Source organism: Coenobita brevimanus, chromosome 82, assembly GCF_032717465.1.
Source record: "Coenobita brevimanus isolate Jiangsu-jjx chromosome 82, ASM3271746v2, whole genome shotgun sequence".
NCBI lineage: Eukaryota > Metazoa > Arthropoda > Malacostraca > Decapoda > Coenobitidae > Coenobita > Coenobita brevimanus.
In genome coordinates, this window is record NC_137035.1 from 8,024,764 (window position 1) to 8,045,522 (window position 20,759).

The 20,759-nt window shown below is 43.2% G+C and overlaps 1 protein-coding gene across 1 annotated transcript in view; it reads left to right on the forward strand.

Moving 5' to 3' along the window:
* The window catches only part of LOC145409678 (uncharacterized), a 631,921-nt gene that overhangs the window by 381,009 nt on the left and 230,153 nt on the right, over positions 1–20,759 (forward strand). The window contains exon 12 of the mRNA XM_080280029.1: positions 10,999–11,114. Coding sequence (XP_080136155.1) covers positions 10,999–11,114 — 116 coding nt within the window. The remainder of the gene's footprint in view (positions 1–10,998; positions 11,115–20,759) is intronic.

The following is a 20,759-nucleotide window of genomic DNA, read 5'->3' on the forward strand; positions in this document are numbered from 1 at the left end:
TGCCTGAAGAGGGTATTGGCTAACACCAACCCCCTCCTGGCACAAATGTCCCCTAACCCACTGCCATTCTCATATGTCTCAGGAGGCACAGCCTACTCACCAACTACTCCATCCACCTTCACATTCTGTACTTTACAATTCATATCACCAATCCAAAACACTCCCTCATTCCTTTCAAACTTTTCCATGCACATTTCCACATTTGTCCTGAACTATTCTCTCTCCCTGCTTGCACGCTCTTGCGTTGGTGCATACATGCACACAATCACCCACATTTGTATTCCAACTTTCAGTCTTACCCACACAATCCTTGAGCCAACTGATCGATATTCTCTTATATTCTCCTTCCATCTGTTACTCACAATAATACGCACTCCTTCTTTTGCCCTCACATTCTCACCCACTCCTGCACATATACCCCATTGATACTCCCATTCTCTCACACTCTCACCTCGCCATTTAGTTTCAGTTAATCCACATACATCCACTTTCGCACCCCCAAGCACCTGCACAATCTGTCTCTCCTTCACCTCGTCATTTGCATCTCTTACGTTCCATGTCGCCATCTGTATCATATCCTTTGTTTGGTCCTTAGTTGTTATCTTTTAGTCAGTCCTGGTCCGAGGCTTCTTGTCATGTTTTTAGTTAGTTGTTTCCAGGGAGGGGCACTAACCCTTCGCCAACCCACTTGCTGTCACTTAGGGAACACGTGTTGGTTGGTTATAAGGTTACAACCCAAGGTTGTAAATGATTTCCTGATTTACAGGAAATCATTTGGCTTGCCACTTGGTGTAGAGCTACCCTAAAAAACAGGGTACCACTACACTAAGTGGGTGGATGATGGGTGCCCCCACCTACCACAATGTAAGATATAAACATAGAATCATAAAAAAAATAGGTTTGTAAACAAACAAACAAACCCCTGTTCATCCATCCATCCATCCATCATCCAGTCCTTCATTGCCCCATGAGGAACGTAGGAGCCTGAGGCTAGGCAGTTGGTCCCGACATTAAAGATGAGAGTGACCAGCCTCAAACAGCCTCACTTATCCCTGAGTGGCATTACGTGAGCAATCAACCCCAACCATCCCTTGGATATAAACCTTCACTGGCTCAATCTGATTGGAATGTAATAATTACCCACTAAACCACCAGGTGCCAAAATTTGGTTATATGGTTACCACCTAGCATTGTAAATGGTTTCCTTGTGTACAGGAAACCATTTGGCTTGTCACTCAGTGTCCAGTCACCCACAGGCAGAAGGAAGAGGAAAGAATGAAGGAAAGAAAGACAGAGGAGGGGGTGTTAAGTCACCTGTAGGCAGAAGGACAAGGAAAGAATGAAGGAAAGAAAGACAGAAGAGGATGGAAGGAAAGAAGGATGGAGGAGAGGAAAGGGCAGACACCCGACGGCAGCACTACATCGAGTGAGTGGATGGTGTGCCCATCTTATTGGTCAAAACAAAATATTTATATATATTGAAAATAAAGTTTTCAGATGATAGTAAACCTTATAAATAATAAATTATGGTAGTTTTATGTTAGTATTCCTATTAGTTGAGTTTTAATAAGTAATCCCTCCAATATCTGACGTAATAGGGCCGAAGGCAGGTCCGGATAGTGGTCCTGTCCGGATATTGGGCCCCAGCTTATGGACTTGTACTTATGGACCCTAACTCAGAGAAACACCTATACAACTCCCTCTGGACATGCATAGCACCTATTTAAGACCCAAATCACGCCAATAAGGCACATAAAAGACTGAAATAAATGCAAAAGAAGCATAAAATGAGGGTTTTGAGGTAGGTTCCTACAATATTAAACATTCTGGGTACTTACAAGTGCCTGGCTCCTGGACTGGTACTTATGGACCCTAACCTAGCCTAACTCAGAAAAACACCTTTCTACTGCACATGCATAGCTCCTAACACCCTATTCACACCAATAAAGGACATTAAAGAGTGAAATGAGGTGTTTGAGGTAAGTATTGTATGGAAAAAAGTACAGTACCGTAAAACGCCATAACTTCGGACATTTTTTATGTGTTTTAATGAATAACTCCTTGTAGAATGGTGCAATTTTATTCCTGTTGGTGTCATGTGGTAGCCAGGGAGAGTACCTACTAACTCCATATATTTAAAAAAATTAGCCAAGCTAAACTTGTGCTTTTTTTTTTTCATTTTCAAGTGTCCGAAGTTAGGAACAAATTTTCTAACTTCGGACAGCTCTTCCAAACTTCGGACATCCATGTATTTTCCCTTTAAACATGAGAATGGTTAATGGGATCTATCTCTGGACACACTGGCCAAACTTCGGACACTTGAGAAGTTTTTAAAAAATGTAAAAAAAAATATTGGGCACTCGTGACCAGAGTTATACATATATATAGAGAAGTATCCCAAAATATCTTCTTTTTGGAGCTCGTAATTTCATATCACGTTAAATTGCATCATATCACATTGTAGTGAGGTATTCTGGCCGTAAATAGAACTAAGAACTATTCACGAACTTTTTGAGATGAAAAAATAAAATAAAAATGCACTGCATATACCCAAAACTGTAAGAGGAACTGTCCTCATTTTCCTAAATAAAACTTCACTTAATTATCAAGTATGTACCTCATTGACTTAACAAATGCATACCGAAATAACATAATATGATGTTGAACATTTCTTACAGGTTCTAAAGACACACACACACACACACACATACACACACACACACACACACACACACACACACACACACACACACACACACACACACACACACACTGTCACTGCTGTCATCAACCATTGGGTATACAAATGTGTGAGGTGTACCCTGAACGTGTTTGAGAAACCTGACATGTATTTCTGGTTTTACCTTCACAATGATAGCAATATAATGCCTATATCTGTCTTTGGTATCAAAGGGAACCCTCACAACTACCCAATCTGAGGGAACAACTTTATCCCCAATAATCTGGGTAGAGGTGACTGTCAGGGGAGATGCTTGTGCTTCATGGTTGGGTGCAGATGTGGAAGTGGAAGGCTGTGCTGCTATCTCTGCTGTATCCTCTTGTGGCTGCAGTGGCTGGGGTTGTGGATCATCAACTTCACACTCTTCATGCTGGCTCTCTGTTTCATTTTGTAGTGCCCTTGTAGTAATACTCATGCCCTGTGACACATTCAACCTTTTCTTTCGCCTTGGTTTCGCTATAGCTGGACTTGAGCTTGACTGACTGGTTCCATGCCTCATGTCCTTCAACAATTCCAACACTGAGCTGTCTAAGGCAGTACTGGTAGATGGTCCTGGTGTACCAGTATCAGCTGTATCTTGGATTGAATCTTCTGGAAGTCCTGAGATGGATTTCTGTGGATCAAGAGGATAAATGCCGCACTTCCTAAACCCACTACGTAGGTTGTCAGCAATGGTCCCTTTAACTTTATCCACCAGTTCGGTGGGAAGCAGTCTTTAGGTAATGAAGCACTCAGCCTACCAACAGTAGTTTTCTTGAAGTTCTCGAGGATCTTACGCCAGTGCACTTTTAGAGGCCGGAACACAGCAACATCGAGAGGTTGTGTCAAGTGCGTGGAGTTAGGTGGTAAGAGAAGAAAGGAGATATTATGTTTCTCACATGACTCAATAACACTGGGTCATACATGGCTTGCCAAGTTGTCTCCTATAATGACAAATCTACCTGTCTTGCGTTTAGCATAGGGGAGGATAATTTTGTGGAACCAGTCATCGAATGAACACGAGTCGAACCATCCACTGGGGGACCTATTGTATAGTGTTCCAGGAGGGCCCCCTTCAGTCCATGTATCGTAAAGATGGATAGCTTTAGACACCACATATTGAGGGAGTAACACACCAAATGCAGTTCCAGAGAACATAATAGATATTGAGGATTTTGTTGAGTTCATGATTCTCTCTGGATATTTTGTGCCCCACCTCACTATGACTTTCTTTTTACCTGGATCATCAGTAAGATTGGTCTCATCAAAATTTATTATGTTCTCTGGAGGCACACCTTCTAGTGATTTTTTCAGGTTACTGTAGAACTCGGCTAGCATGGCTCTTGTCACTCTGGCTCTGTCAGTCTTTATATTCTGGGACAATCGTCTACTAAGGGTTTGTTTGTGGCGCTTGAAGAAGGAATGGGCCCATTTAACACCAGGTACATTGTTACTGAATCGTGAAACAACAACCCATCATTTGTCTAAATATGCTTTCACTAACATCCTCAAGTCCAAATTGTCGAGTGGGAATCCCCATTCTGCCAATGTGAGGATTCTCTGACACACCAGTAACTCTTCATCATGGCTTAATGAAGTATTACGTCCCACTTGTTTGCAATGTTTTTGTATCAGGTAATCATGTAATGTGCTCTTTTTTAATTTATATTTTTCAGCTGCTTTGCGCACACTCATGTTCTTGTTATTTATGTCATCCTTAGCCTTTTCCAGGGCACTTTTGGACACTTTACTTGTGTAGGCTCTTTTCTTCTTTATAGGAGATTTCGCTGTTTTAGCCATGTTTTTCTGTTTATATAATTAGCATCACTTTACCATTAATATTATTGTCTGTCCGAAGTTTGGACTTTATTTGGCTCAAATAATTTGTCTGTCCGAAGTTAGGAATTTTTTCAGCAAAATAAAGAAGTATTCATTAAAGCAGGCATAGCAAGATTATCCATGCATATATTTTGAAACAGTTTACTTCCCAGTACTTACAGCACTTTTCTACATATAATCGTACTGTTCACTTTTTTACAATTGAAACTGTTTGTTCTGTGTGAACAAAGTTTTGCAGGGTAAGAAAATTCAGTTATTTTTTCCAATGGATTCACGAATTTTTTTCACCCACACATATTCAAGCTAGTTTAATAGGATTAATACATAATAGTCTTAGAGGATTACCTTACCTACCCACATCATTATTTTTTGCAAATATCGCACTCTCTTCCAATAAACTTGAATTATTACATTTTTTTACGAAATGTCCGAAGTTTGGACGCCGTCCGAAGTTATGGCGTTTTACGGTATGAAACATTCTGCCTACTTACAGCAAGTCCATGGCCATCTCAATGAAGAACCGCCTCCTCTCGGACTCTGACAGTAAGAAGGATTTCCTGAAGCACTTCCAGTACACTGTTCATGAAGTCTTGCACTGAACTTAGTCATTCGCACTCAGAAGTCCATTATCTTCACAGTGTGCACTCGTCTAACTCATGCTCCATTGTAACTTACTAAGTGTTGCACTCTGCACTTTAACTTTTCCCACTCTTCTAACCATTTTCTAAAGCAAAAACAAACATGTCTATTTACGTTAAATTTTGTTCCAAAATTGTATTCTCACTCACAACTGTAAATCCTTAACACAACACACTGTTTCCTTCACTGCACAACACTGTAAATTCCCATGTGGTCTAGTGGAGAAGTTCTTGCTGTTTAATCACTGTCAGAGTCCGAGAGTATCACTGGCAGGTGACCTAGGGGTGCGTCACTGGGTCATGGTGATGGCGTACCCACTGCAGACGACTCTGAAGTTAGACGCAAACTCACGTCAAGCGGTGACTCCACCATGGCTGATGTGCTGGGCTGTGGCTCGGAGCATGAGGGCCTGTCTTGGGGAGGCAACGGAGTGGAGCCAGGGCTGGGCACAGCGGGGGTCACGGGCCTGAAAAAACTGTCAATGGTTGATTGACGCAAGGACTGACGATTCTGACGACTGATGATGCGCTGCCTGAAAGCACGCACTTCCTCCACAAGTCGCAAGGGCCCCATCTCCCTGTCGCAGTCCAGGTGTTCCAGGTAGTCGAGAACGAACTCTAGGTGTTCCCGGAGTGCGCTCAGCTTGGGGATGGCTGGAGTAGTGTCATGCTGAGAGGAGTCCGCATCATCGTCGCCGTCCTCGTCGGAATCTTCAAGCTGGGTACTGACACCTGCAACTGGAGATGCGATCTCGATATCAGACAGTGTCTGACACCCAGGATCGCCCTCGTCGTCATCCAACCACTCACACACGTCGTTGCCATGCGTACGTAACCGTGCATGGAAGTCATCCACGTCAAACCCTAGGAAATCGTACTCCACATCCGTTCCGAGAAGCAGGTGAGACCAACCATTTTCTAGAGTCTTGACAGGGACTTCCTTCCATGCACTGGTCCAGTTGTAGATTGCAGACTTGATGTTGTAGCGGCGAAGGTTTTCCAAAGTCCGCTGGCCTCGTGTGTCCTGTCCCTCCCTGTGCTCGTCCTCGTCCTCGAGAACAACCATCACCTCATCCAGGAACTTCCTTCGATATAGGCGCTTTTTTGCCACAATCACTCCTTGGTCCATTGGTTGGGTGAGAGCAATCGTATTAGGTGTCAGAAACATGCACCTAATCCGCCCATTCTCAGCCACCAAGTCCTTGTCACACGGGTGGGCAGGTGCATTGTCGAGGAGAAGGAGGGCCTTTATCTGGTCGTGCGGGATTCCCAGTGTCTTCGTCTGGTAATGTATGACCTCCTTGATGAAGTGGCTGTGGAACCAGTCTTTGAATATCTGGGCTGTAAACCATGCCTTCAAAGAATGGTACCAGACGACAGGAAGGACATCCATCACCCCACGAAGACACCGAGGCTGCTTTGCACGGCCAACAATAACGGGCTTAAGCCGGTGCATACTGTAGCATTGGCACAACACAAAGCAGACAGCCGTTGCTTGGAGAGCTTGCGGCCAGGTACACGCTTCTCTGTCTCCTCAGCTAGAGTGTTCGTTGGCAAAGAGCGATAGAATAAACCAGTTTCATCAGCATTGTAGACTTGACCGAGAGTGAGGCCCTCCCTGTCAATCAAGCCCTTCACCTTGTGCCAAAACTCGTCAGCTCCATCCTCGTTAGCGTCCAAAGCTTCGCCATGTGCTTTACGGTTGGTAAGGCCATGCCGTAACTTGAACGCGAAGAGCCAACTCTCGGATGCCTTGAAGTCTGTGGTGTTGTGAAGCCTAGCGAACTTCTCAGCAGCAGCCTTTAGCTCTGTACCACATACCATCACACCAGCAGCACGTTGCTGTCGATACCAAATCAACGTGGAGCGGTCAATTTCAGCAAACTTGGGAGTTCACATCACCTTCCTCTCCACGTTGCATTTACTTCTCGACGAGAAGTCAGCCGTGTACTGCATGAGTTTGTCTCAGGATCTTTTGATATCGAACAAAGTAGATCGGGCCAGGTTGAACTCGCGGAGGATGCGGGAAGAAGATCACCCCGCATCTTCAGTACTTTTTCCAATATCTCCCGTTTCTTCTCCAGAGTCAACACCACTCTCTTCCTCTTCTCAGGTGGCGGGGCCATCATCACACACACTAGTAAGAGGCACGAGAGCAGCAGGAGTGCCTGCAGCAGGTAAGGAACCACCACAAAAGCGACCATGTGGGCAGGCATGACGACTAGCGTGCACTCGCGGCGAGAGACAGGCGGAAAGTGGGGAGGATGCAGGGGCGCTCTATCGGACGTCAGAGGAATGACGTGCCACAACAAAGCTGTCCCGCGCCGCGCGCGCGAAGTTCAAATTACGGGCGAGAAAATTTCTTTTTTTTTTTCTATTTTTTTGTGGTTTTCAGACCATTTTGGGAGTATTGGATCCTGGGACGATTATGTCCGGTTAGTGGGGATGTTCGGATATTGGGCGTTCGGATATTAGAGGGATTACTTTATATTTTTCTCAGATTTTTACAATTATTTCTTGTACAAGTAATGTGACTGTGCATCAAAGTCTTGCAAACCCCAGTAATTAGCAAAAATTACCTTCACATTCTCAGGGCCTACTTTGTCATAGCACTTCTCAGTACATTCACATGGTGAGCCAACAAGACGAGCTTTCACGTGTTTCTTGGTTTTCCGATTTATATACGCTTCACCGCTATCTCTCTCTCTCTCTCTCTCTCTCTCTCTCTCTCCTTTTTTTTTTTTTTTTTTTTTTTTTTTAAACATTTTGTTGCCAGGTTTCTGGCCTTCTTGGTCACATCCTCAGTTGAATCAGGTCTTCACCATCACTCTCCAAACTGTTGAGGTCCATTTTGATGTATAAATCCTCACAAAATCACCGAAAATTAGGTGAGTTGAAAGGTATGTCTTCCCACTTGCAACAGCAGTGCATGACTGATGCATGGGGGAATAGGTTGCGGAGTGTGATTGGCCGCCTGGGCCAGGCAAAACAAAGGGGTGTGCTATGCTTCCTCTCACTGAGTCTTGGTGCCTGCCTCTTCCGCCCCGGTGATGCCTGGACCTTGAACTTACCTTTTGGTTTTTGGGGGGCAAAAACAAACGATGCTCACCTTTGTGTACACCTGTCAGTTGGTCACTTTTCCACCTGACTAGTCAGACCACGTGGTAACGGATGGGATGATGAACCGGTAGCCGTATATAGATCAAAATGGTGGACATTGTCGCTTATGTCCTTGTGCCCTTCAACTGCTCCTGTATTGACCAACTGTGGGGACATCACACAACCTTGTCATACACCCACATTGATCATGAACCATTCACTCAGGTGCCCAGTTACCTTTACACATGCCTTACCACCCTCATAAAAACTCATGACACCTGCCAGCTTACCATCTACACCGTACACCAGGTGCAGGCTTACCAAGTACTTATCTAGTTGACAAGCACATGTTACACTCTTGGGTTAGTCATCATGAGCACAAAACTTCCTCAGTGGAGGTGCACATGGCGGCATTTTTTTCACCCACACCTGGTTGGTGGGGGCGCCCATCTTCAACTCACTCAGTGCAGTGGTACTCTATTTCAGGTACTGATAACTCTACACTGAGTGACCAGCCAATGATTTCCTGTAAACCAAGACATCATTTAATACTCTGGGTGGTAACCTTATAACCAACAAACACGTTTTCCATATGTCAACAAGTGGGTTAGTGAGAGGATAGTGCCTCTACCCAGAAAACAACTAACTACAAATACAAACAAGAAACTTCAGATCAGGACAGACCAACAGGTGATGACCAAGGACTGGACAAAGGACATGGTACAGATTGCAACATGAAATGTAAGAGAGGTGAATGATGAGGTGAAAGAGAGATAGATTGTCCAGATGCTTGAGGGTGCAAGGGTGGACATACAGAGATTAACTTAGACTAAATGATGAGGTGAGAGTGTGAGAGAGTGGGAGTATGGATGGGGTATATATTGAGAGTGCAAAAGTGGACATATGTGGATTAACTGAGAGTAAATAGAGAGGTGAGAGTGTGAGAGATTGTGAGTATGAATGGGGTATATGCACAGGAGTAGGGGAGAATGAGAGGGTAAAAGAGAGAGTATGTATTGTTGTGTGCAAGAGATGGAAGGAGAATATAAGAGAGTATGGATCAGTTGGTTCAAGGATTGTATGGGGAAGACTGAAAGTGTGAATACAAATGTGGGCAGTTGTGTGTGTGTATGCACCAATTCAAGATCATGCAAGCAGAGTGAAAGAAGAGTTCTGGGCAAATGTGGAGGCATGCATGGAAAAATTTAAGTGGAATGAGAGAGTGTTTTTGATTGGAGATATGAATGAAAAGTAGAAAATGCAAAGGTGGATGAAGTAGTTGGTGAGTGGCGTGTGCCTGCAGAAGTGAATGTGTATGGCAGTGCTCTAGTGTACATTTGTGTGGGGAGAGAGTTGGTGATAGCAAATACCCTCCTTAGACATAAAATAATCCACAGGTATATGTGGCGAGGGATGAGAAGGGTGGGTGGTGAACTGAATGAATGAAAGGCAATGATTTTATTATATGTGTGCGGAAGACAGAATGATGAGATATGTCATGGATGCAAGAGCATATAGAGGTTCCGGGAGTGAACATTCTGACCAACACTTCGTGGTGGTAAAAGTCAAGGTTCAAGTGCAGTGGAGGAATTGAAGGAGGGAAGGACAGGAGGATGTAGTCCATACAAGGAAGGTAGAAAGGTTGCAAAGGGATGGAAGAAAAGGCAGAATATAAGAGTGAAGTGGAGGAGCAATTGCGTAAATATGATTTGGAGCAGATGAGGCAGGTTGAAGGTGTGTTCAAGATATTTACAGAGGAAATCTGTGCAGTGCATGAGGTGGTGTGTAGGGTGAAGAGAAGACAAGAGGGGTGCAAGGAACAGCATGGTGGAATGAGGAGATGAGCCAGGCTGTGGCACAAAAGAAGAAAACATATGGTTAGTGGATTGGAAGTTGAGACATGAAGGAAATTGAGAGAGAGAATAGAGAGTTATATTTAGAGAGGAAGAGAGAGGCGAAAAGATTAGGAAGAGAGAGTAAGAAGAGAGTGGATGAGGAATTTGGAAGGAATTTGAGGTATCCTTGATTAGAGCTGATTGAGTTTATCTAGCTCGGCCAAGATCAGGACATCACCCAGCTCTCCTCAGTTAGCTACTGCATTTGATTTGGTTCAGATGGAATTACAGATGACATGTACTGTAAGTGACATGATGAATGGGGCCACACAATGCAACCCACAGTTATAGAACACTGTACAACACATACCACACTAAGATGCAGACACAAAATCAGTGGTGTGGGAAACCCTTGCGATCCCTATAGGAGCCGTTGGTTACCTGCTGTTGACAGATTTGCTAGGACAGATGTGACAGAGGTTGAGCAACAGCAGAAATCAAATATCACTCAGCTCCCTCTCTCTTCTGTAAAATGAGGAAGGTGGACTGCCGAAGAAGGGCAGCTTCAGCCTGGAGTCCATCACCACAATTTCACATCCGCGTGACCCTGGAACCACAAGAGCAGCAACATTTAAGTATTTATCATTTTTCCTGCAGGTCTTATTCCCAGTCCACCATGAAAATCCACTCATCATTTAAAGTTGCCGGGTATTTTCTCCATTTTCCTTTGTTTTCAGTCCTTTCCCTCTCCCTCTCTTCCATCTTACACAGCTTCCTCTGTTTCCTCCCTTTATGTTCTCTTCCAAACTTTTTTTTTTTTTTTTTTTTTTTTTTTTTTTTTAAATAACCATTTAATCTATTCTTACAGGTTCCATTCCCAATTCAGCTGGAAAATCCACACATCATTCAGAGTCATCAGGTTTGGGTTGGGGCAGTGTGTTGTGGTCCTGATGGATTCAGCCTCAATTCATCCTTTAAAAACAGGTGTGTAAGAGACAGACGGACTGAGTTATATAGACAAACAGATGACTTACCTTCAGAGGTCTTGTCAGGTGATACTATTATTGCAGTAGTATCTTATGTTTCACATTTTGGGGGGGGGGGGAATGTCAAATTTAGTTTGTCCAAATTTTATCTGTGGTAGGTTGGGGTGTGCATCATCCATTCACTCAGTATAGGGATGCCTTATTTTCTTTACACTGAGTGACAAGCCAAATGGCTTCCCATACCCAGGAAACCATTTACTTCACAGGGTGGTAACCATATTACCAGGGTTTTTGGCTGGGTTAAGTGTCCCCCAGATTCCCTTATCTAAAATCACCTAATCATGACAGATGTTTCGGGGAACCTCAGAGGGCCCCAATACCTGCCCAGTGCCTCAGTCAAATGGGAAGATTCACATGGCCATGTGGAATGCAAGAGGCGTGAATGAGGAGAGCAAGAGGGTGGAAGTGGTGAATATGTTCAAGAGTGTGAAATATGCTGTGATGCCATTGTTTAATACAAAGATGAAAGGATGTGAAGTGGGGGAGTGGGAGGGTGTGAAATGCATGCGATCAGGCATGAATTGATGAGGAAGATGCAGGGCAGGAGTTGCTTTGTTGGTGAATAAGGTGTGGCAGAGTGGAATGAGAGATAACAAATTTGTCAGATTGAGATACTTGTATATGTATGTCAAGTTCAAAGTTTGAGAAGGTGCAAGTGGGAGTGATTGTAGCTTATGCACCTTGTGATGACAGGAGTGAGAGAGAGAAAGACAGGTTTTGGGATGAGCTGGATGAAGTAGTGGGAGAAATGCCCAGGAGCTATAAAGTGATTGTAGGCACTGGTCCTGAGGATGACATTATGAGTTGTAATGGAGTACCAGGAGAAAATGGTAATGGGAAGCAGCTGAAGGATATGTGTCAGGAAAGGAGGTTGTACATTTGTAACTCTTATTTCAAACACAAAGATCCACATACATATACATGGTATAGAGGGAACAGGGATCGTGTTGAAAAGAGCCTGATTGATTATGTGCTCGTAGAGAGGTCGATGCTTGGAATGGTTGCTGATATGAGGGTCATGAGAGGACAATGTGTAGGTCTGTAAGATGGTATGATTGTGGTATGTAAAATCAAGCTGAGAGGAGTGAAGTAGACCAGGAGAGAGAGGAGCAGTCTGAGAGAAAGACTGAAAGTTGAGAAACTGAGGACCAAAGTAGGAGAGGAGTTAGAATGAGTTAATTGGAAAGAAATGGATCTGGACAGCCTGTGGAATGCATATTGGGATTGCTTAGTTAGGAATGCTAAAGCAGTGTGCAGTGTAGCAAGAGTAACAGTAAAGAAGAGGTTAAGAGAGCAGTGAAGGAAAAGAGGAAGAAATGGCTAAGTGGTTGTAGAACAGGGGTTCAGTTGAAATAACTGAATATATTGAGAACAAGAAGCATTTTTTTTTTTTTTTTTTTTTTTTTTTTTTAATGCGAGGAAGAAGGAACCAAAGGCCATGAGCCCGCAGTAACAGTTCCCTCCAAGAGAAAAACAAAATACAATAGAGAGCCAAATTCAAAAGAGACTAGTCTATCTATCTATTGCCAGACGCCTCAATCTCGTACAGGGTGGCCACAAACAAATCGCCTCCACGTCGCCCTGTCCCCCGCCATTTCACTGCCCTGCTCCCAACTCATCCCCCCCCCCCCTCTAACATATACCTCTCCACCCCATCCCTCCATCTCATCCTTGGCCTCCCCCTCCATCTCATCCTTGGCCTCCCCCTCCATCTCCCCCCCTCCACCTCACTCACATACACTCTCCTCATTAGTCTCTCACCCTCCATCCTCTCCACATGGCCAAACCACCTCAGTGTGTTCCTCCTAATGCTTCCTATCACATCCACATCCACACCATAATGCTTCATTATATCCTCATTTGTCAGCCTGTCTCCTCCATGTGACTCTGCAGGCTCCTCTTAAATAACTCATTTCCACTGCTCTCACTCTTGACTTGTATCCGTCCAACAACATCCAAGCTTCACTTCCATACGTTAGAGTTGGTATCACAATACTGTCATGTACAGTAGAGTCTCTTTTATCCGAGATTCTTTTAACTATAATATGCCATGAACCGTAAGTTTTACTAAAACATTCTCGTTTCGATAAACTGCAAAAATCCGAAATCTATCCGAAAATTCAAACACTGCGGGCTTGTTTTGCGCCACTAGCGTTAGTTTACGGTTGCTCTGCTGGTCACTAGAGCGAGCGTTGTTTGTGCCTGTGAATTACTTAATTGTTTTGGTGAAGGTTTATTCAAGTTTATTTGAAGATTTATTAAGTTGACAGTTTCTATTACAGTTACAAAATTGCAGTTACATAAGTGGTTACAACAGTGTGTTAAGTGTTTTGGTGATGTTTAAGTGGCTTTTGGGTGGTGGTGGGCTAGATGTCGCCAGAAATGGGTGATGGGTGAGTATAGTACTGTTCCCTCGTATCCTACATAATATTATAGTATCTTTTATCCGAAAAAATCGATTAAACAAAACTTTGAAAGTCCCATGATTTTTGGATAAAAGAGATTTCACTGAAGTAACTTTTTCACTTCCTTGCTCACTTCCCTGTTTCTTATCACTGCTTTCAAGGAACCAGCAACCTTTCTTCGTTGTTGTACCCTTTCAAGCACTTCACCCTCCAAACTTCCATCCTTACTCATCACACTACCCAATCTCTTAAACTTTTTTTTTTTTTTTTATGTGAGGAAGAAGGAACCAAAGGCAACAAGCCCGCAAAACTGTTCCTTCCAAGAGAAAAACAAAATACAAGAGAGAGCCAAATTCAGGATCTGATCATTTCAAGATGCCTGGCCACACTGGTTTTGAAAGACTGGAGATCATAGGAAGCAGGAAATACAGACAGAGGGAAGCAGTTCCAAAGTTGACCTGTTGCATAAATGAAGGACTGGGAGTAACGGTTGACTCTTGCATTAGAGAGTTGGACAGAAAAGGAGTGAGAGTTTTCTGCTAGACGGGTGCTGCTCGCCCGTCGTAGAGGTGGAGGAATGCATGCGGACAGTTCAGAGGAGCAGTGACCATTGAAGTAGCGATAGAGAAGAGATAATGATGCAACAGTGCGGTGAAGAAACAGAGGTTGAAGGGAGTCAGTAAGAGGGGGAGAGTTAATGAGACGAAAAGCCTTTGACTCCACCTTATTGAGAAGAGCTGTATGTGGGGAGCCTCCCCATACATGAGAGTTGTACTCCACGAAGGGGCGCATAAAACCCCTGCATAGAGTCAACAGTGTTGCAGGGGTAAAGAAGGTACAGAGTCGGCTTAGCACACCCAATCTCTTGGAAGCAGATTTTACAAGAGATGTATAATGATCTTTCCAAGATAAGTCCCGAGTAAATGAAACCCCAAGCATGTTCAAGGATGATATAGGATTAAGCTAAATATTAGTAAACATTAGTGGATATACATGTGGAAGATTTTGTCAGGTTGATAGGTGGAGAAACTGAGTGTTTGATGCATTAAAAACAACCGGATAATTTTTACCCCAGTCAGAGATACGAGCCAAGTCAGATATTAGGTGTGCCATAGCCTCATCCCTTGTTTGTTGAAGTAACTGCTGAGATGGACGTTGCGGAAATCGAATGGAAAGGTGAAGGGTGGAGTCATCAGCATATGAGTGGATAGGGTTAGATGTACAGCTTAGAAGGTCATCAATGTATAAAAGGAAGAGAGTTGGTGATAGGACAGAGCCCTGAGGAACACCACTGTTAATAGATCTAGGAGAAGAACGATGGCTGTCTACAACCATGGTTATAGAACGACCAGAAAGGAAACTAGAGATGAAGGCACAGATAGAAGGATAGAAACCGTAAGAGGCCAGTTGTGAAATTAAAGATTTATGCCAGACTCGATCGAAAGCCTTTGAGATGTCAAGTGCAATGGCAAAGCTTTTGCCAATGTCCCGAAAGGAGGATGGCCAGGAGTCTGAAAGGTAGGTGAGAAGATCGCCTGTGGAGCATCCCTGATGGAACCCATACTGATGATCAGAAAGAAGGTTGTGATAGGAAAGATGCTTTTAAATTTTTCTATTAAGAATAAACTTGAAAATTTTGAGATACAGGATGTTAAAGCAATTGGACGATAGTTAGAGGGTTGGGAATGGTCACCCTTCTTTGGGACTGGCTGAATGAGAGCAAACTTCCAGCAAGAAGGAAAGGTACAAGTTGATAGACAAAGGCGAATGAGTTTGCCTAGGCAGGGTGTAAGCACAGAAGCACAGTTTCTGAGAACAACAGGAGGGACTCCATCAGGCCCATATGCCTTATTAGTATTGAGACCTGTGATGGCAGAAAATACATCAGCTGAAGAAATCTTAATGTCAGCCATGAGGAAGTCAGAGGGGAAAAGTGATGGAGGAATAGCACCGCAATCAGCTAAGGTGGAATTGGAGGAGAAAGTCTGAGCGAAGAGATCTGCTTTATCAGTAGAAGAAATAGCTACAAAGCCATCCAACCTCACTGTACATTCACTGACTTCACCTCTCAAAGACCATCACTTTACTCTTCCCTGCATTCACCTTTAGATTCCGTTTCTTACACCCTCTCCCAAACTCATCCACCAAGCCTTGCAGCTCCCCTTTGTCTTCACTCAACAACACAGTATCATCTGCAAACAGCAGTACAGGGAGTTTCCAAATACTACCCTCTCTCACCAGGGCCACTCCAACATCCACTGCCCTAACTTGTACCTCTTTTCATACCCCATCCATGTACAGATTGAACAACCATGGAGACATGATACATCCCTGTTTCAACTCAACCTTCAAAGAGAAAAATTCACTCAGTTCACCATCCACACGCACTGCAGCCTTAGCACCATCATATATACTCTTCACAACATTCAACAACTTCCCATCTACTCCATATATTCTTAATACTTTCCACAATCCTTGTCTATCCACCCTGTCATATGCTTTCTCCAAATTCACGAAGGCAACATACAACTTCTTTCCCTTCTCTAGAAACTTTTCCACTAAAGATCTAAGAATGAATATCTGATGTACACAGCCTCTCCCTTTCCTAAAGCCTCCCTGTTCTTCTCCAACTAATTCCTCTGTTGTTTCCCAAACTCTGTCAGTAAGTATCCTACCATACACTTTTCCTATTACACTAAGAAGACAAATGCCCCTATGTTTACTACACACTTCTTTTTACCCTTTTCCTTTGTACAAAGGAATAATTATACCTGACTTCCAATCCTCTGGGACTCTGCCTTCCTCCCAGGCCAATCTGCACATCTTCCACATCCATTCTACTATTATCTCTCCCCCATGCTTCAGCATTTCACCACACACTCCATCAATTCCTGGGGCTTTCCCCAATTTGACTTTCTTCATTGCTTCCACAACTTCTATGCTTGTGATTTCTTCCTGTCTTCTCACCTCCCTCCTTCTCCAAGCCATTCCCCAGCCACTTGTACTCACTTTCCTTCCATCCTCTATGTTCAACAATGCCTAGTGAAATGGAAAAAGGAGGAGGTAAATGATAAACTAGGAAGAGAAATTAATGCAAACTACTCTGGAAAAAGGAAGTTATTTTGGAAAGAGGTGTGGAAATGTAGAAGTGACAGTGGAAAGAAATGTGAAAGTGTGAAGGATGTAAGTGGTGGATTATGAACCCACTGGGATAAAGTGAGGACCAGGTGGAAAGAGCCTGATGAATGGGAATTGAGAGAGTGCAGCTGCTGTAAACATGATTGCTTTTGGGGGTGTGCAGAGAAGGAATGCAGTACACGGAAATGTGACACTCGCACAGGTGAAGAATGTCTTGAAGTGGCAGGAGAATGGGAAAGCAGCTGGGGTTGATGATGTGGATGTAGAGATGATTAAGTGTAGTGGAGAGAGCAGAATGAAGTGCTTGTTGGAGATATGTAAGAAGGCATGGATGAGTGAAATTTTGCCAGCAGAGTGGAAGAAGGCTATGATTGTACATCAGCACAAAAATATAGGTGAGCGAAGTAAGTGGAAGAATTATCGTGGCATAAGTATATTGATTGTGGTAGGGAAGTTATATGGAATAATTATTATAGAGAAAGTAAGTGAGATATCACAAGTCCTAGCAAGTGATGAACAGGGTGGCTTTAGATGTGGCAGAGGGTGTTCGGATCAAATATTCGCAGTGAGACAGGTAGTGGAGAAGGCTTGTGGGAAGGACGACATGTTGTTTATGGCATTTATGGATCTGGAAAAGGCATAGGACAAAATATATAGAGAAGGATTGTGCAAGGTTTTGCACATGTACAATGTAGATGGTAAGCTGCTAGGTGTTGTCAAGAGTTTTTATGATGGTGGTGAGGCATGTGTAAGGGTAAATGGGTATCTAATAGAGATGTACCGATACCAAAATTTTGACTGATACCGATACTACTACTACCAATACCGATAACAGTGAGGAAGGGTAGTGTGTGCCGTCTGAGGGCTGTGGCAGGGACCTGAGCCGCTGATGCGAGACTACCAACCTGTCTCGTTCGTGTCTGTGGTGGTAGATGTGGCTCATTACCAAAGAATGTACTGTATTACCACACACCATGTACTCAAAATAATATGCTACTAAATAATTAGATATTACCAATCATTTATTTTTCATCGCTGTGAAACATCCAAATTCTGTTTAACAAAATAACTTCCAGTGAGTGATTTGCTATGCACTAAATTCCTTTTAAGTATCGGTAGTATCAGCAGAAAATCAGCCGATACTGATTCCAATACTGATACTCTAAAAGGGGGCCAAATCCACCGATACCGATACATCGGTATATCCCTAGTATCTAAGTAAATGGTTCACGATCAGTGTGACCATGCGACAGGGTTGTGTGATGTCTCCATGGTTGTTCAATATATATGTGGTTGGGGTGATGAGAGAAGTAAAAATATGAGTAATGGAGAGATGGGTGGCATTGGTAATGGATGGTGACGGATGGAATATCTCAAATTTGTTGTATGCTGATGATGCAGTACTTCTTGCAAATACCAGACAAGAGCTTGGTAGACTAGTGCAGAGTTTTGCTGATACCTGTGAGTGCCATTCCTTGATAGTAAATGTAGAAAAGAGTAAAATGATGGTACTTGATAGAGAAGGTGACTTCCAGTCTGATGTTACAATGAATGGAGACTGGAATTGGTGAGACAGTTCAAATACCTGGGCTCAGCGATAGATAAGAGAGGAAAATGTGCAAAAGAAGTAGAAAGTAGAGTGACACAAGGAAGGAAGGTAGCTGGTGCTATGAAGGCCTTGATGATAAACAGAGGCTTGAGTGTTGCAGCTTCACGAGGCTTACATGAAGGAGTGTTAGTGCCAACATTAGCATATGGTGTGGCATGAAAATGGAAAGTCATGAGTGAGAGCAGTGGAGATGGGACTGCTGAGGAATGTATGTGGAGTACAGAAAGTGAATAGGATATGAAATAATTGTGATTCGTAAAAGATGTGGAGTGAGGAAATCTGTGGACACCAGAATCGAAAAGAGTGTACTGAAATGGTATGGTCATATGGAGAGAATGGATAACAGTAGAGTGGTGAAAAAGGTATATCTGAGCGAAGTTGAAGGAGTGTTAGTGCCAACACTCTATTTGGAGCATGGAGGCGAGGTAGGCCAAGGAGAAGGTGGAGAGATGTGGTGGATGAGTGTGTGAGGAAGAGAGGTTTGGAAGTCGGTGAGGCTAAGGAACTGACAAGAGATCGAGCTGGCTGGATGAATGTTGTGAGGAGAAGTGCTTGATCAGGGATTTGGTACCCCTTTTTAACATGACAGTCTTCGAATTGATGTTTATGTGAAGCTACAGAATGTGGTGAAAGCTTTTGACATATCAGATGGAGCCAGGATTCCGGGGACTTGAATGATGAATGAGTGGAAGCATGGCCCATTGGCAAGGGCAGACTTATGCTGTCTGGACGTTGCTATTCCTCACCCTGCCCTGGGGTGGGAAAGGAGGTCCGGATGATGATCATTTTCATGATAACTTCTTAACCCCTTAACCACGGAGCGTCACTTTTGTGACGCTTGGGAGCAAGAGATCATACCGCGGGGCATCACTTTTGTGATTCTGTGTTATTTTGAATTCACCCGGGCTTTCAAGTGGTGGCTTGTATCATCTATCAGTACTGCCAATGTCTCCTAATCTCATCGGTACTCCCATCCATTGTTGACAATTTAGCCATTTCTTCCCGTTCCTGACTCCCCTCCCTACCCCCCATCCATTACCCTATCCTCTCGCCTGCCCGGCCGTGCTACGCTAAGTAAATCTTCCCTGGAATTTTTCACTGATTTCATCCATTGAAATAAGCCCTATGTCCTATTCTTATACCAAATAATATATACAAGAAAGAAATAAGGTAAGTGAGAGTGCCATACACCTAGAATTGGTTAATTATCACCTGACAACACCTCACGTGCACTCGTTCGCTAATTTTCGCTGTTTATTTCCCCTTGAAATATGCTGTATCATCTATTTTCGTAATAAAAATATATATAAGAAAGGAAGGGAGAAGCCTAAGTGATATTTACATTCACCTGGAACTACCTAATTTATAATGTATTGTCTAGATTTCCTGCCAATCATTTCACTGCTATATATTAGCGCTTGTCAAGAGGCTGACGTTGGCAGTAATGCATTTCCCTAGGTAGGCCATCCCGGCCCACTCCTATCAGTTCACTGTCATCTTCCAATGTGAAGGTACGTCTGTTTGCTCCTGCATACTTCAGCCACTTTTCGCCCCCATGGAAAGGGCCCTCTGACCTTTACCCCCTACTAAACCTCGTGTGGAAAGAGGTAAAGGGCTGACAATTGATAAAAGAGTGACTACGATCTTTCTATTGAGTAAAACAGTGCAAGTGGAATTGTAAATAATGTGTAAATAATGTGTAAACATCAAGTGAAAGTAATGAATGTAAATATACTTGAACAGTGGAAAATAGTTTTATAAGTTACTTCAAGTGACAGTGCATAACACAGTGTAAATAAAATAGAAATGTAAATAACGTAAATAAAATAGAGAACGTAAATAGAAATATAAATGAGTAGCATTATAAGAATACGAGTATATACCCTAGGAGTAATGAAAGTGAAAGTTTCACTCTAGCATGTATGAATACTATGAGTTATGAGAGTGAAGGTGAAAGTGACATTCACTCTCAATGCTAGTACTGTATACAGGACGAGAAAGTGAATGCTACGTATTTTACTGAAAGAAATTGAATGCCTACAGTGACAATAAACTACTATTACTGAAGGAAACTTATGGATAAAGACTGTAGATATATATAAGTGTTATATAGTAACAGAAATATAAACTGTGATTGTTTTTATGAATAATAGACAACACTAGCAGGAACGATCAGAAGTGGGATGGTCATACGCCCTCGTAATTTTCATTGCTTTCACAGTGGTTTTTTGGGGGAGTATGGAGAATCATAGATTAGTGTTTCTAGTGATAATATCAGGCTGTGGTAATCATATTACGAGTTGTCGGGAAGTGTAAAGTGGAGACTTCGTTACCCAACTTCAGAGGTCTCCACAAGTCCTACGGTACTCGACAAAGGCTCAACAAACACCCAGGGAGAAAGCTGAAGGTATGTGCCATAAGTATATGTGAT